The 15,000-nt window shown below is 42.6% G+C and overlaps 3 protein-coding genes across 3 annotated transcripts in view; 1 reads left to right on the top strand and 2 right to left on the bottom strand.

Moving 5' to 3' along the window:
* Window positions 1-6,861: 6,861 nt before the first annotated feature.
* On the bottom strand, window positions 6,862-7,596 carry LOC134181571 (uncharacterized). The gene has a single exon (XM_062648839.1). The coding sequence runs from the start codon at window positions 7,570-7,572 to the stop codon at window positions 7,003-7,005; it is 570 nt and encodes a 189-aa protein (XP_062504823.1). The 5' UTR covers window positions 7,573-7,596; the 3' UTR covers window positions 6,862-7,002.
* Window positions 7,597-7,601: 5 nt separating this feature from the next.
* LOC134181472 (uncharacterized) lies at window positions 7,602-8,952 on the bottom strand. Its single transcript, XM_062648743.1, has 3 exons — window positions 8,845-8,952; window positions 7,655-8,388; window positions 7,602-7,614 (listed from the first exon to the last, which is right to left on the bottom strand). The coding sequence occupies exons 1-3, from the start codon at window positions 8,950-8,952 to the stop codon at window positions 7,602-7,604; spliced, it is 855 nt and encodes a 284-aa protein (XP_062504727.1).
* Window positions 8,953-13,741: 4,789 nt separating this feature from the next.
* LOC134181469 (probable serine/threonine-protein kinase DDB_G0281745) overlaps window positions 13,742-15,000 on the top strand; it is a 7,186-nt gene continuing 5,927 nt past the window's right edge. Inside the window, exon 1 of the mRNA XM_062648742.1 lies at window positions 13,742-13,803. Coding sequence (XP_062504726.1) covers window positions 13,742-13,803 — 62 coding nt within the window. The remainder of the gene's footprint in view (window positions 13,804-15,000) is intronic.

Genomic DNA, 15,000 nt, shown 5'->3' with positions numbered 1-15,000 from the left:
TCACTGTTCCTATTGATACTAAGTAAACAATTTTATTTATAAGAATGAACCATTCAAGGATTTTAACAATACAGCCTTGTTGTTTCTGTGACAGTAGAGACAAGTTGTAAGAGAGACAAACTTGGCGGAATACGCAGCTCTTTTGGCACCAGGAGACTCCAACTTGCTTTTTAGTACTTCTGGGTACTTGTAGGTAATATTGATTTGATTATCTCAGTCAAATAGTGAACAATTAAAACAAAACTTTCAATGTCTTGTTTTGCCACAGTCCAGACTGTGGCAGAGCTGTACGTTCCAAAGATTACTTTCCCATACAAACTGAACACGGTAACATTGAATATGAGCAAGATTTCACATATGTTGGATCCACACTTGAATCTTCAGGAGATTCGACTTGGTTGCAGATTGGGGGGAATTATGAAGCATCCAAAGCATTTGGAGCTTTCTGTAAAGCTGTGTTGGGATAAAAATCTGACTACATTAAGAAAATACAAAGTATGTGATGCTTGTGTGCTTTCTATACTATTATATGGCTCTGAAACATGGACACGTTTGAAGAAATATGTTCAAAATTGAACTCTTTTCATCAGAGATGTCTTTGGTCGTGTCTTGGAATCTGCATCGCAACACAGTGGGAAAATCATATCTGAAATGAGACAATAAGACAACATATGCAATGGTCAGGACATTTGGCTCGAATGCCCAACCATTGAATTCCCAAGATGTGCTTCTTTGTGTGGCTATCAGAGAAATGTCCACAAGGTGGCGCTAGAAAACACTGGAAAGACATAATTAGGAAAGACCTAAATGATTTGAAGATTGCAGAAAGCTCTTGGTATGACTCAGCAAATACATGTAGATCAAGATCTGCTTGGAGAGAGCATTGCATTACCTTACCTGCCTGGAGTTTAGTCAATTGTCATATGGCAATGTTGATTTACAAACTGTTGTGTGCTGTGACTGCCTCATATGTTCAGGCTCAATATCAATTTGAAGAGATGCATTGCTGAAAGAGAAAGAACTTGTACATCAGGAAACGGGCGCCATTTAATGCCAGACTTGTAAGAGATATTTTAGAATCAAAGGAGGCTATTCAGTATCGATATGTATGGGAAGACCTTTTTGTTACTTTTTATTACTTTGTTTTTGTCCCTTCTGAAGATAACATGTCTGTTTAGAGGGAAGTGATACAGGAGGCATGTGTGTGTGTGTGTGTGAGTGTGTGTGTGTGTGTGTGTGTGTGTGTGTGTGTGAGTGTGTGTGTGTGTGTGTGTGTGTGTGTGTGTGTGTGTGTGTGTGTGTGTGTGTGTGTGTGTGTGTGTGTGTGTGTGTGTGTGTGTGTGTGTGTGTGTGTGTGTGTGTGTGTGTTAGCATGGCGGTGCCCAGAGTTCGCATGAGCTCTGTGGTTGCTTAGCCGTAACTGGTCTCCTAGCCGAGATGGTTCTTGAATATACGTACATAGAGCCTGGCACAGCGACTTATGCTGTCACTCAAAGTACTTTAAGGACTTCCACTTGTATGTTTGTGATGAGCTCACGAGTGGGTAGAAACAACACCCTCTACTGCAAATACGTCCAAAGAAGAGCTGATAGAAAGCAGTGATTTTCCTAAGCCTCTTCAAACATGCGTCCTCATCTTGTGCATATTTGGCCCTGCCCCTAAAAGGCGTGGCCTAAGTCGGTGATATGGTAGAGTAGTAAACATTTTCTATGGTGAATGTAATTGTAATGTATGTATATCAACCAAACTTGTAGACAGGTTTCATTCTTAAACCAAAATTCAAACAAAGGTCTATACTAATAATAACACTTTGTAACTATGCTCATCATCTAATATATAAAGCTCAAATTGTCTGTCTGTGTGTGTGTGTGTGTGTGTGTGTGTGCATGTTCGCGTTTGGGGGCCACGTCTTTTGTCCGTTCGAAACCGAAATAGGCACGCACACTCGGTACGCACAGGGAAAGGTTTGCGTAAAAAATTAAAAAAATTATGCACCGGGTCCCCTCTCGAGGGGTCGACCCCCGCCTAAAATTTCTCGACAACGCACACTCTACACATTCCGGTTCATTCGAACACACGCCCGCACCGGTCCCGTGTAGACCCTATGCATCGCCGTCCTTCGCAAAGCTTCGAGCGATCGAATATCTCTTGCCGACGAAACCTACTCTTCTATCGCTTGCGTTTCTCTCCAAATTCTGATTGCATTTGCACCGAATCCAACCTACACGTTTTCTGCAGCAAGCGCTACACGGGGAGTGTGTCGATTTCTATCGAAACAAGCGCGAAGAACAAGATTCGAATTCATTCAGGATATCCGGGACCTCGCAACAAAGATTGCACGTGACGTGTCCACAGACCTGTCTTTACACTACAGTATCTTGCCCGTACGAAGGACGGGCCATGTATACTAGTCTACTATATAAATCTCAAATTTCTAATATATAAAGCTCAAATTGTCTGTCTGTGTGTGTGTGTGTGTGTGTGTGTGTGTGTGTGCATGTTCGCGTTTGGGGGCCACGTCTTTTGTCCGTTCGAAACCGAAATAGGCACGCACACTCGGTACGCACAGGGAAAGGTTTGCGTAAAAAATTAAAAAAATTATGCACCGGGTCCCCTCTCGAGGGGTCGACCCCCGCCTAAAATTTCTCGACAACGCACACTCTACACATTCCGGTTCATTCGAACACACGCCCGCACCGGTCCCGTGTAGACCCTATGCATCGCCGTCCTTCGCAAAGCTTCGAGCGATCGAATATCTCTTGCCGACGAAACCTACTCTTCTATCGCTTGCGTTTCTCTCCAAATTCTGATTGCATTTGCACCGAATCCAACCTACACGTTTTCTGCAGCAAGCGCTACACGGGGAGTGTGTCGATTTCTATCGAAACAAGCGCGAAGAACAAGATTCGAATTCATTCAGGATATCCGGGACCTCGCAACAAAGATTGCACGTGACGTGTCCACAGACCTGTCTTTACACTACAGTATCTTGCCCGTACGAAGGACGGGCCATGTATCTACTATATAAATCTCAAATTGTCTGTCTGTGTGTGTGTGTGTGTGTGTGTGTGTGTTCGCGTTTGGGGGCCACGTCTTTTGTCCGTTCGCAACCGAAATTGATACGCACACTCGGCACGCACAGGGGAAGGTTTGCGTAAAAAAATAAAAAAATAATGCACCGGGTCCCCTCTCGAGGGGTCGACCCACACGTAAAATTTCTCGATGACGCAAACGCTACACATTCCAGTTCATTCGAACACACGCCCACGCCAGTCCTGTGTAGACCGTATGCATCATCGTCCTTTGCAAAGCTTCGAGCGATCAAATATCTCTTGCCGACGAAACTTACTCTTCTATCGCTTGCGTTTCTCTCCAAATTCCGATTGCATTTGCACAGAATCCAACCTACACGTTTTCTGCAGCAATCGCTACACGGGGAGTGTGTCGATTTCGATCGAAACAAGCGCGAAGAGCAAGATTCGAATTCATTCAGCATATCCGGGACCTCGCAACAAAGATTGCACGTGACGTGTCCACAGACCTATCTTACACTACAGTATCTTGCCCGTACGATGGACAGGCCATGTATACTAGTGTTATAATATAGTCATGCAAATTACGCCTAGATATCGATGCTGTCCAAGTATTAGAGGCAAATACTTTCTACTATAGTCTATATCAAACAAACATGTGGGCATGTTTTACTAGTTTAATATAATTATTAACCAAAGTTGTGGAAGCAACATTTAATAACAGTCTGTAATTATGTTTATCATGTTATGTGGCAGTGAGTGCCTATAACACTTTGCGCCCAGGGTGCTGTCCAAGTAATCTTCTAGCTTTGTTGTGCTCTTTTCACGTGCAGAATACACGCTCAAAATCAAACTGATACATAGGTGGTCCTTCTAGTAAAATGCCGTATCAAGCAGTCAATTTCTCTTCAGACAAACGGTTCAACAGATTTGTCATATAATAGGATTGCCGACAAGAGAATCCTTTTTCACAGCCAGCATTTGTTACTGGTATGACAAGTACATCTGTCAACAGTTACTGGAGCAAGCGCTAGACGCAAAGTCAGTTTAGCAGTACGTAAACAGAAGACGGTCTGCTAGTAACCTACAGTCTACCCAGTGAGGAAGTGATAATGAGTTATGAGATAGAGGTCACGCCAGGTGTGCTCATTAGAGGTTGTACATGTTACATCATTTAATTTAAATGGTTCCAGTTGCTTTCTGTGTACCTAGTAAAATTTTAGTACATCTTACAAGATAATTGGATAATGGTCATAGCTCCATCCCTTGTATCTGAATCCTCTGTTTCCTTTGTAGGAAGGGCTTAGTTAACCTAGTAAGCGAAAATGCCAGGCTCTGCTATACCAAGATCATCGGGAAGGTCCAAAAGGCAGCAGAAATATTGCAGATTTCGAAGTTGAACCTTATGGAGATAGTCTAAACCTGCTGGTGTAATGGATTTTAGTAGACAAGAATGCACTTAATAGGATGCGTCCCCCTGTATGAAATGGGCGTCTCAACTTCCTCAAATGCGTCCCAGGACGCATGAAATGTATTGTAGGAAAATCAGTGGAATGGTATTACAGTGTACCTCATGGAATGATCGCTCCTAGGTCAACGTCATGGGACTAGTGGAAACAGCGGCTGTTCGTCAGGAAAATTACAACAACAAAATCAAAAATGACCAAAGAATTGACATCATTGTCAGTGAACTGCAACGGTGTGAAATTGAGATTGCTGGTGTACGTGTTGGAAATGGTCATACAGCAAGCATCGCTGTTAATATTGGACTTTGACAAGGCTGTGCCATCTCTCTTTTTCTGTTCAATCTTTACTTTGCTCTAGTATTTGAGAAATGGTGTAACAAGATGTTCCACATTTGTTCTTTAAAAGAATTCAGCTTCAGATACAACATTAATTAGTGGTAAATTGTTTAATTGTTCTCATGCAAAACATCAGTATGCGACTTTATCTGATGTTGAATTTGCTGATGATGATACTCTTCTAGTATCTTCTCGTCACATTGGAGAAACTTCCATAGCAACTTTTCACTCAGTTGCATCATCATTTGGCCTCACTGTGAATGTTGCTAAGACTAACTGGTGTAGGTATGTCTGATGTGATAGCCTCTTTTAGTGGAGGTGCAGAAGATTGAACATGATACATCGTTCGTTTATTTTCGGTTGCCTGATGACTCCAGACAGCAGGGTTTAAGTGCTGAAATTGACTGTCACTTTGCCACTGCTTCACGTGCTTTTGGCTCTCTTCGTTGTACTTTCAACAATACCAACTTGTCTCTTCAATCCAAACGAATGGTGTAAAGGGCTTGTGTAATATCTTTGCTCTTGTATGGAGCTGAATGCTGGCCGATTCTCTGACGCGATGAGACTAGGATAGATACTTCCACAACCAGTGTCTCCGTACTATTCTGGGTGTGACTTGATGGGACCATGAGCTTCAACATATTACCAATACTGATCTTCGAAGAAGATAGGGCAATAAGTCTGATGTCTGACGTCCTTTGTCACCACCGCTTTCAGTGATTAGGACATGTTGCTGGAGTGCTTGCAATCAGATTACCAAAGAAACTATTATTTGGGTGGCTGTCACATTCTAGACCAGCTTAGGAGCCCCTCCTCAGATGGACTTGAAGTTGTTAAAACTAGAGAATTGGTATCACCTGGCACAGCAACGTCCACAATGGCAAGTTTCATGTCAGGCTGAAGTTACACGTACCTTTACTGAACAATCTTTTTTATGTGCTGTGTGTTGCCACTCCTTTTGGAGTCATTTAGGTATGAAACGGCACAAGTGGATTGTGGAGCGCCAACCGCCTCTGTGTGAACAACAAGGCACAGTACAATGTGCCAAGTGTCATTGGTGACTGAGAAGTAGGGGTGGCCTAGCAGTAGATAAATGTATAAATGTGTCTTCTTCTTTCTCTTTGACTATGTCATCATCATCGACTCTATCATCGATGTGGTCATCATCCACTAATTGTACTTCAAGTCGGATACCGGAGCCTGATAGGACATGCTGTTGCTGCCATTGTTGTCAATGTGGACGGTACTTCAAATCCAAGCCAGGATTCCAATGGCATAACTGTCATGATGGCAAACGCTGTTCAGAAAAAGACAGCAGTAAACTTTCCGTGTCTTGCACATGTGAAAGACGTTTCCGGTGGCTTAACGACATGCAGAGCAGGGTTCTCCCCAGGCCATTTAGGCGTATCGGGCCGATACGCCTTACCTCAGGAATGAGCAATCAAGGCGTATCGGCTGATACGTCTTAGTAATGTCTAGATCTTAGCTAGTTTTCAAAGTTGAAGTGAAGTCTGTACTAGGCAAAGGAAGACGCGAAAATAGGGCAAGATTGCACTTACAATACATGCATTGCAGGATAGAGAAAGGTAGTGTTCTAACCTTACCAGTCTATGAGCCAAGTCTCAGAAGCCGTCGTTTTGTTCTGACCCCCTTGTGGACCAGGGTTTCTTGGCACCGGAACATTGTACAAAACCAATAGAAAGGATTTCTTAATGTTTGCACTTTGGAAAACGTGCGACAAAGTAACAGTAGAATTTATAAAAATAGTACGCGCGAGGCGCACGGGAAAGTCGAAGCTATACTAGAGCTCTGCCTGACGAGCGTTTCTCAAGGCGTAGAATCTCTACTTAATTGACTATTGCAATTCTACAACTAGCGCCAACAAAGGAAGCATGCCATTTATGCAGGAAATAGTTAGAAAGGCAACAACTTTTTGTTTTATCCGGGACTTCCGATTGCTACAGTCTTGGAGTTACTTCACAGCATTAGGTATCGCTGAATCAAAGTAAGCATTTTTGCGAGTACAACATTATGTTTATATTTTTCGTATTGCAATTTAATCTGTTTAGAATTTTTATCGCATCAATTTGCTTCTAGAAATAACTTGATCTAGTAGACTAAAATAATTGAATTAATTCACGCGTGCTTGCAATCACACACTTGATCACTTATTCGCTATCACTACAGTCATCATTATTGCTATCATCAGTCTGAATGTCTGATTCTGGAGTTTCTTCTTCCGATAGTACTGGACTAGGAAGGTCTATTTGCTTGCTCAAATTCTTGCAATTTCTGCAACCACATGCATCGGTACAGCACAAAGCAGCACGAAGACACGAACATTGCTGTGTAGTACATCCGACATTGCACGTGCAGCTTACCAGCTCCAACAGCGCTTTCGGGGCAGGAAGCTGTGTCATCCAGCAGACATGTATGTGAGAACCGTTTTCATCAGTTTCAACAATCCATCCGTGACCGTGCGGACTAGGCAGATTCTGCATAGAGCACAAAGCATTTTTCCGTACAAAACTTTGATAATTAACCCGTAATACATGCTGTCGAAGAGCATCTTGAGTTGGTGGCATTTGCTGCGCTTTCGAGCACTTCATGCGAAATAACTTGTACCGAACCTCGTTGACACTGGTACAAGTTGGCAAACCGTAAAGATGGCATACAAACTTCTCACATTCAGTAAACAACTCTTCAGTCGGAGTCAAGCTGCATCTTAATCTGGTCATCCCAAGACGTAAACAGTCGCTTTGAGAAGCTAAGCGAAAGATCTTTGTTTTGCCTTTTTCAGTGCCAGGGAGCACAGCAGACATGTCTTCGCTTAAAGTGACAGCGATTTCCGTGAGATTAATGCAATGGCGTCCTACCTTTGTGCCAGTGAGCCATAGCAATGATGCGTTGATGGCATTGGCATGATGGATTCCTATCACTGCTGCGTCGGTGTCAGGAGAGGATATGACAACACAGGCAAAGCCACCATTTGATGCATGCTTGGCATGTAAGAAAATGTGACTGTCGGCCTCTTCATGATCTGAAGTAAGAGCTGGTACCGAAGAAACAAGGACTGAGGAAGCATCTTCTGATGTAAGAAGACTGCAGAGTTGTCGATGACAAACGAATAGCTGCACACCATATAGTCGTTCGGCATACCTACTGCTGCCCCACATCTGTACCAAAAAATCTACAAGCTCTAACCTTTTTTCGTCTGCTGGAAGAAATTTTTTCCATTGCTTAGGACAAGACTGTTGATCATCGAAAATCTTGACACGTATTGTTCCAGCTGTAGAGCGAGCAGCCCTCTCGTATGCCTTTGTTGAAACTGATGGATAGGTGTCTACAACAAAATCAATACGAGATGATCTATGACCAGCAGCAGGGTGAGCAGCATCTTGCTCAGTTTCTTTGTCAAGCTTGACTTGATCAACGCACCGCGTAAATTGCTTGTAACAAGTCTTGTGGTGCTTCACTTCTTTAACAAAAAGGTCTTCTTCTGTCAAAGCGAGTTTGATGCGTTGGTCGTGTTTAATCTCTGCAGCCTTTGTAGTCTGGATGCACCACTATCCAGCTGGCACTCACTCAGACGGAATTGTGATCGCTTCTGTTTGTTGGTGTTCCGTTGGCAAATGACGCACAAAGCAAAATTTGTTGGTGGAATTGTGCTTCTTCTTGATCTTCCCTGAGAAGGCAGCGTTGTTTGGCTAGCCGTTGCATCTTGCACCACAGTAGCTATAGGTTGCTGCTTTCGAATGAACCGCTAGATGTTAACTTTATTTGTGTATTCTTGGTAACACTTTTGATGGTAGAAACCTCTATCTAAGTGGATCAGTTTGTGTCACAGCACAATTTGAGAAGAACTCATGCAATTCGTCTCCTCGGATGGTGGCTACCTCATGCAAGCAAATCCAACTCTGCCGAGAAATTGCTACTAACTTTGTGTCTGAACGACTCAGAACTTTCTCGCTGGAATGACAAATGCAATTGCTCCAACTGAAATGTGGTACTTTTGCGGCTGGAGGATTCAAACTTGCTGAAACTGCATATAATTCCTCTGCAGATGACTGACTGCCACTGTCCATTTCTTCTGCTTGACCACTCAAATTGACATCCATTACCACAAAATTATGGCGCTGATAGCTAGAAACGTAGACGGTACACAAATTGATTCAAAGACAGTTGTGTTCAGTCGTAGTGTATTTCAAAGACAACAATGTATACAAAGTAGATCGAATACAAGGTAAACAAATTTTGCTCTACGCAGAAAACGAATGAACGATGTCTGCAGCTAGAGGAATTTTATACACTGATCGATCTCGAACTGACACTATGACTCAACAGCGATGAACATATTACATAAACTTCCAAGACATGAACCAACGCGAGCTTTCAGTAAGTCATCGTTTAAGAAACCGGTTGGTACGTGTACGTATATGCCGAACAGAAAGGTCAAAGTAGACCTATGTCGTCTCCTCACATCCAGTTTTTAGATATTCTTGCCCCTGATAAATATTAATACAAAACAAGTGTCAAGCAAACATATTCACACAATACGATACCGTTACAAAGCCGTAGAGATGCTGATTTGCCTGCTTTTTGTCTGGTATGCGCTGATTATGCACGTGAGATCCGTGTCCTCACCGTGTTTACAAAAACACCTTCGTTTGCAATTGTCGCAATAGTTCACGACCGCAAACATCGATTTTTGGATTGTATACGTATAGAACAAAGCTACTCTACACAGAGAATGACGTCCACGGAGGGGGTTGGTCGAAACAAAAGTTGTTTCTGAAGCAGCTATAGCCAGATCAGCTCATAGACTATAAAACACAAGATTCCTCTATAGTTGCCATTCCTGTTTAGTTTTCGTGTAGTTTACTGGCAAGATAACTGAGCTACGCAGGCAATTCATTTGGTGTAGGTGGAGCTTAGCGCCAGTGACGTATCAGCCTGGCGCTTGCTTGGTACACAACACACATTTTCTCTGCTACCAAAGCGACGGCTGCCCTGAAAGCCTACATTTGAGATCAGGTTGTGTTTCCGTTGGAGTTTTTTCCTTTAACCTCACAAGCCAAGCCAATGTATTTGTTTAGCCCAAAAACATTGACGTGATAAACTGCAGTTCTTATCAACATATCAACTTCTCTGCCGGTACATACATGTATGGAATGAGGCACAAAATAGGAGAAGCTGTAACAGTGTTTGTGCAGCTCAGTCAGCATTAATGGTATCACACATCTACTTATAAGAAAGTTTCCATGCAGCACAAGAGCATCCCCATCTACAACCACCGTCATCTACACTTTGTTTATCATGCCACTCAGTGTGTGCTTCACTCTTGTCACATGCTGCTGACCCATTGGATTTCCCATAAAGACTTTTGTCTGATGGCTATCCAACAGTCTTCATCAACTTGCACCAACTGTCCCACCATTCCCTCCACTATCAACGACTTCTAGTAAAAGATAATTTTATTTGTCTGTCAAACAGTAGCAGCAAATTCAACTTAAGTCACGTGCTGCAGTCTCCTCTCTTGACCCACATTCACATTGTGTAGCAGATTGTAAATTGTACAACAAACATTTCTTCTGTGCTCACTGTGTGATCTCACGTGTTGTTTACCTGCTCGCACATGATAGGATCGAGGTACTTGAGCTGGAACTGCTTGCACTGAGGGAAGTCCAGTGAGGAGCAACAGCTTGAGAGAATGTGATACAAGGCTATATATAATATTACATATACTAGTATGTGGAAGCTCATGTAGACATGTCAGTACAATCTTACAGGAAACTATTTGGAGTAAAACAGGAAGCTGGCTGGATCACAGTCGCCATTCAGTCACTGCTGCATGTGTACTACTACACTGCTTCACTTTGCTAGATTTTTCAGTTTGTCCATGCTGCTCTGCATGTGTAAGTTACTAAATTCTCCAAAAACTGCATGAGCACAAAGAGCTGCATGTTGACTTGGGACAAAATGTGTCTTGACTTGATCATCTTTAAATGTGGCATTGAGTTGAACCCACCCAATCTCCTAGCCTAGAAGCCTGCATCAGATTGTGTAATATGAAAAGCCATTTTTTCAATTTATGAAACATACACTAAGAGGGGAGGGTAAAGGTATTGTATGCTATGGAATGATGATAGAAGAACTGAGTTTTTACACTCACTATAGCAGATGGTATTGCAAGGTCTACACACATCCATGCTGACAGAAGAATTCTGGTACTTTGTTCTTTGTACTAACACGTTTGGACTCTTTGAAACATTTTGATTTGACCTTGTAATCTTATCAGTCTTCACCAGCTGTTCTCAGGTCTCCAAGCTGTCACTGTTTCTATTGATACTAAGTAAACAATATCATTTATAAGAACGAACCATTTAAGGATTTTAACAATACAGCCTTGCTGTTTCTGTGACAGTAGAGACAAGTTGCCAAGAGAGTTAAACTCGGCTGTATAAGCAGCTCTTTTAACTTCAGGAGACTCCAACTGAATTCTGAGTACTGTTCTTCTGAATTTTTGTAGGTAATATTCATTTGGTTAATTCAACTGCAGAAAAGCAGCTAGAAGTGTATACTAGAGTTTGAGGCATTTTGTGCCGACATAAGACATAGGAATTGACGTTACTTTTGTATTACTTGATTGAGAATCAAGCTGAGATGGCGGATTAAATGAATCACGTTGATGGTAGCAGCAGCACCAGTTGACCTACATTTGGCAAGATGTTGATTCAATTACCAGTGACTATATCTGGAACAACTGTAGGGTGGGTGGATGAGTGGGCAGGTGCGTGCACATGTGTGTGTGTGTGTGTGTGTGTGTGTGTGTGTGTGTGTGTGTGTGTGTGTGTGTGTGTGTGTGTGTGTGTGTGTGTGTGTGTGTGTGTCAACTTTTGTGCCCCTGCACAAGAAAGGAAGTCATACCATCTGCGACAACTATTGTGCTATTGAACTTTTAAGCATACCTGGTAAGGTGTTTGCCAAAGCTATCCTAAATCGGCTCAAGCCCAGAACAGAACAACTTCTCCATGAAAGCCAGTGTGGTTTCTGTCGCGATAGAGGGTGTGTCAACCACCTTTTTTTCTCTTTGGCTATCGATGGAGAGAGCACGAGAATATCACCATCCCATCTCATCACTATCCCATGTATGCTTGTTTTATTGATTTAAATAGGCATATGATTCGGTCAACCGCAATGATCTTTGGCACATCCTTCACTATTCATATCAGTTGCTTCCCAATTTGCTGGCTATTATTCGTGCTCTACACGACAATTCCAGGGTTGCAGTAAAGGCTTAATTAAGGGAAGGTATTGGACAAGTTTCCTGTCACCAACGGTGTCTGGCAAGGCTGTGTGTTGTCACCTGCCTTATTCAATCTCTACTTTGACGTTGCCATTCACATGGCTCTGGATATGCACAGGAATGAGTATCAAAGTAGCCTACCCTCATGATGCCGATCTTGTCAGGAACAGGAAGACCTTGAGGTTTGAATTTTTGGTGACTGATCTCGAGTATGCCGATGATATGGCTCTTCTCTCTCTGACAATTGGCTTGACTTCACCACAATGCTGGACTCTCTATCAAACTGCTGTAAGAAAGTGGGTCTTGCTATTAGTTGCAAAAAGATAAAATTCTTAGCATTTTTACCATCTGAGTGCTCACACATTCAAACTTCTGTACCCATACACCTTGTGCCAGGAGTCGAGCCTATTGAAGTGCATAGTCTCTCATTTCCAGTAATTGGGCAGCATTGTTCAAAATGATTGTGGATTGGACACAGAGATTAATTGTAGAATCTGTACAAATTTACATGCCTTCCAGTCATTCTCTCAGATCTTGTGGTATCAACGTAGGATCAAGACCAGCACCAAGGTTTGTATTTTGAACATTGTGGTCCTCCAACCTTACTGTATGGTCTTGAGTGCGCCGTCCTTCTTGAACCTCATGTTTGTTGTCTTGAGTTCTTTTAGATTCGGTGCCTTCGAATTATATTGGGATCTCGGTCAGGGAGCAGAAGCGTCACACTACAATAGACAAGATAGCCAGACAGGAAAGGATCTCGTCGATTCTCTTACAACGTCGTCTCCGGTTTCTTGAACATCTCTCAAGGATGTTTAATGATTGCTTACCCAAGCAGCTTTTTGTGTCTGCTCTTGTTTGTTGCAAGCGCAATGGGGGTGTACAAAAACGTCATTGGAATGATATTGTATCTGGTGACCTCAAACAGTGTAACTTATTGGAATCCTGGAGGGAGAAAACTGAGGAGTGCAACTCTTGGCACTCCATCATCAAACATAGTGCAGAGCATTTCAACAATAAATCAGAAAAGAAAGAGAAGAGCCTCAGAGATGACAGACAACGACGGCATGAACAGCAAATCGTAAAAAGTGTGAGTCTTCTACACTGTAACCACCCTGGCTGCTCATTTCAGGCATCTAACAAAGCAGGCTTGATTAGCCACCAACGTTGTCATTCTTCCGCCTCAAGGATTCCATTTCACCAGCGTGTTTGTTGAGGCACCTTGAGCAGTGGAGACTTGATGTTTTTGGCCTGCATCTCCTGTACTCTGATGGTAATCATGGAGCACAAGCAGCAAATGGATGGATGGTAGACTCGTGCCCAGTCCTCCTTTGAGCTAGGTTGCTACACTGCGTGCACTTTCTGGTCCAGAACAGAGTTCGCGCTTTGCACGCGCTCTCTGGTTTAGTAGTTCGAGGCTAGAGGATTGGTACTATATCTTGTCACGTGACAAACATGTTTGTAATGTGACCGAAATGGCGTGGCATGATTGGTAGATATTACTGATAGTTTCCGTAGGAGGTCTTTTGTAATGGCACAATCACACAATTAGAAACAATAAGTACACAACAATTATATAGCCACTAAGCCATTACGTGCCGTTGATGGCGTCCATGTTTGTGAGAGTGCAACTAGAGAAAGACTTCCGAGAAGAACTGTCTCAATGGTAAGTACATGTGCATTTGCGCGCCTAAGCCTTACCTGTCGAGCCACACGTGTAGGTAAAGGCAAAGCTACTTTTCAAAAGGCTGTGAAGGGTCCTGATCTCTCTTATCTGCCAGAGAACCACGTTCAGACGTCCTTGTTAGTTACGTCCAGCAGATTTTGTTAGACCAATTTCAAGCTAATATCAGTCACATTGAGGTGGCTTGTATTATGAGACACACTTTCCCGGAAGCTCGCCACAGGATGGACCATGCCACCAGAACATACGTCTCTGCTGGAGTTATAGCACATTCTACTGACGCTTCAGACCTGCAGAACCACCCCTCGCCTTCTGCAAGCAAGATATGCACTACATACAAGAGGTGTGGATGTGCACAGAAAGAGCCGCATGTTGACTTGAGATGAAATGTGTCTTGACTTGATCATCTTTAAATGTGGCATTGAGTTGAACCCACCCAATTTTCTAGCCTACAAGCCGGCATCAGATAGTATGACATGTAAAGCCATTTTTTGAATTTATAAAACGTACACTAAGAGGGGAGGGTAAAGGTATTGAATGCTACTTGGATTGATGATAGAAGAACTGAGTTATTACACTCACACTATAGCAGATGGTATTGCAAGGTTTACACACATCCATGCTGACAGAAGAATTCTGGTACTTTGTTCTTTGTACTAACACGTTTGGAACCTTTGAAACATTTTGATTTGACCTTGTACTCTTATCAGTCTTTCAGCAGCTGTGCTCAGGTCTCTAAGCTGTCACTGTTCCTATTGATACTAAGTAAACAATTTTATTTCTAAGAATGAACCATTCAAGGATTTTAACAATACAGCCCTGTTGTTTCTGTGACAGTAGAGACAAGTTGTAAGAGAGACAAACTTGGTGAGATACGCAGCTCTTTTGGCACCAGAAGACTCCAACTTGCTTTTGAGTACTTCTGGTTACTTGTACGTAATATTGATTTGGTTATCTCAGTCAATTAGTGAACAATTAAAACAAAAATTTCAAAATCTTGTTTTGCCACAGTCCAGACTTTGTCAATGTCATCAAATGGTCTGGCTATAGCAGAATTTCTCTTTCACTTTAGTTCATCAAGGCATTTCTGGCTGGTGTGGAGAATTCTGGGTACTACGGTAAACAGCCAGCCAGTTTATGCTGTTCTGTAAAGTTTGAGGCAAGATGTTGTTTCATCAG

The sequence above is a fragment of the Corticium candelabrum genome, chromosome 6 (genome assembly GCF_963422355.1).
Source record: "Corticium candelabrum chromosome 6, ooCorCand1.1, whole genome shotgun sequence".
NCBI lineage: Eukaryota > Metazoa > Porifera > Homoscleromorpha > Homosclerophorida > Plakinidae > Corticium > Corticium candelabrum.
This window is presented reverse-complemented; position numbering and strand designations above follow the sequence as displayed.

Bases quoted from the DNA above. Each gene is read 5' to 3' on its own strand.
- LOC134181571 (XM_062648839.1), bottom strand. From the start codon at position 7,572: ATGACCAGATTAAGATGCAGCTTGACTCCGACTGAAGAGTTGTTTACT.
- LOC134181472 (XM_062648743.1), bottom strand. From the start codon at position 8,952: ATGGATGTCAATTTGAGTGGTCAAGCAGAAGAAATGGACAGTGGCAGT. The intron at 8,389-8,844 runs GTACCACATTTC...TGGTGCATCCAG, and splicing joins TGAATCCTCCAGCCGCAAAA to ACTACAAAGGCTGCAGAGAT.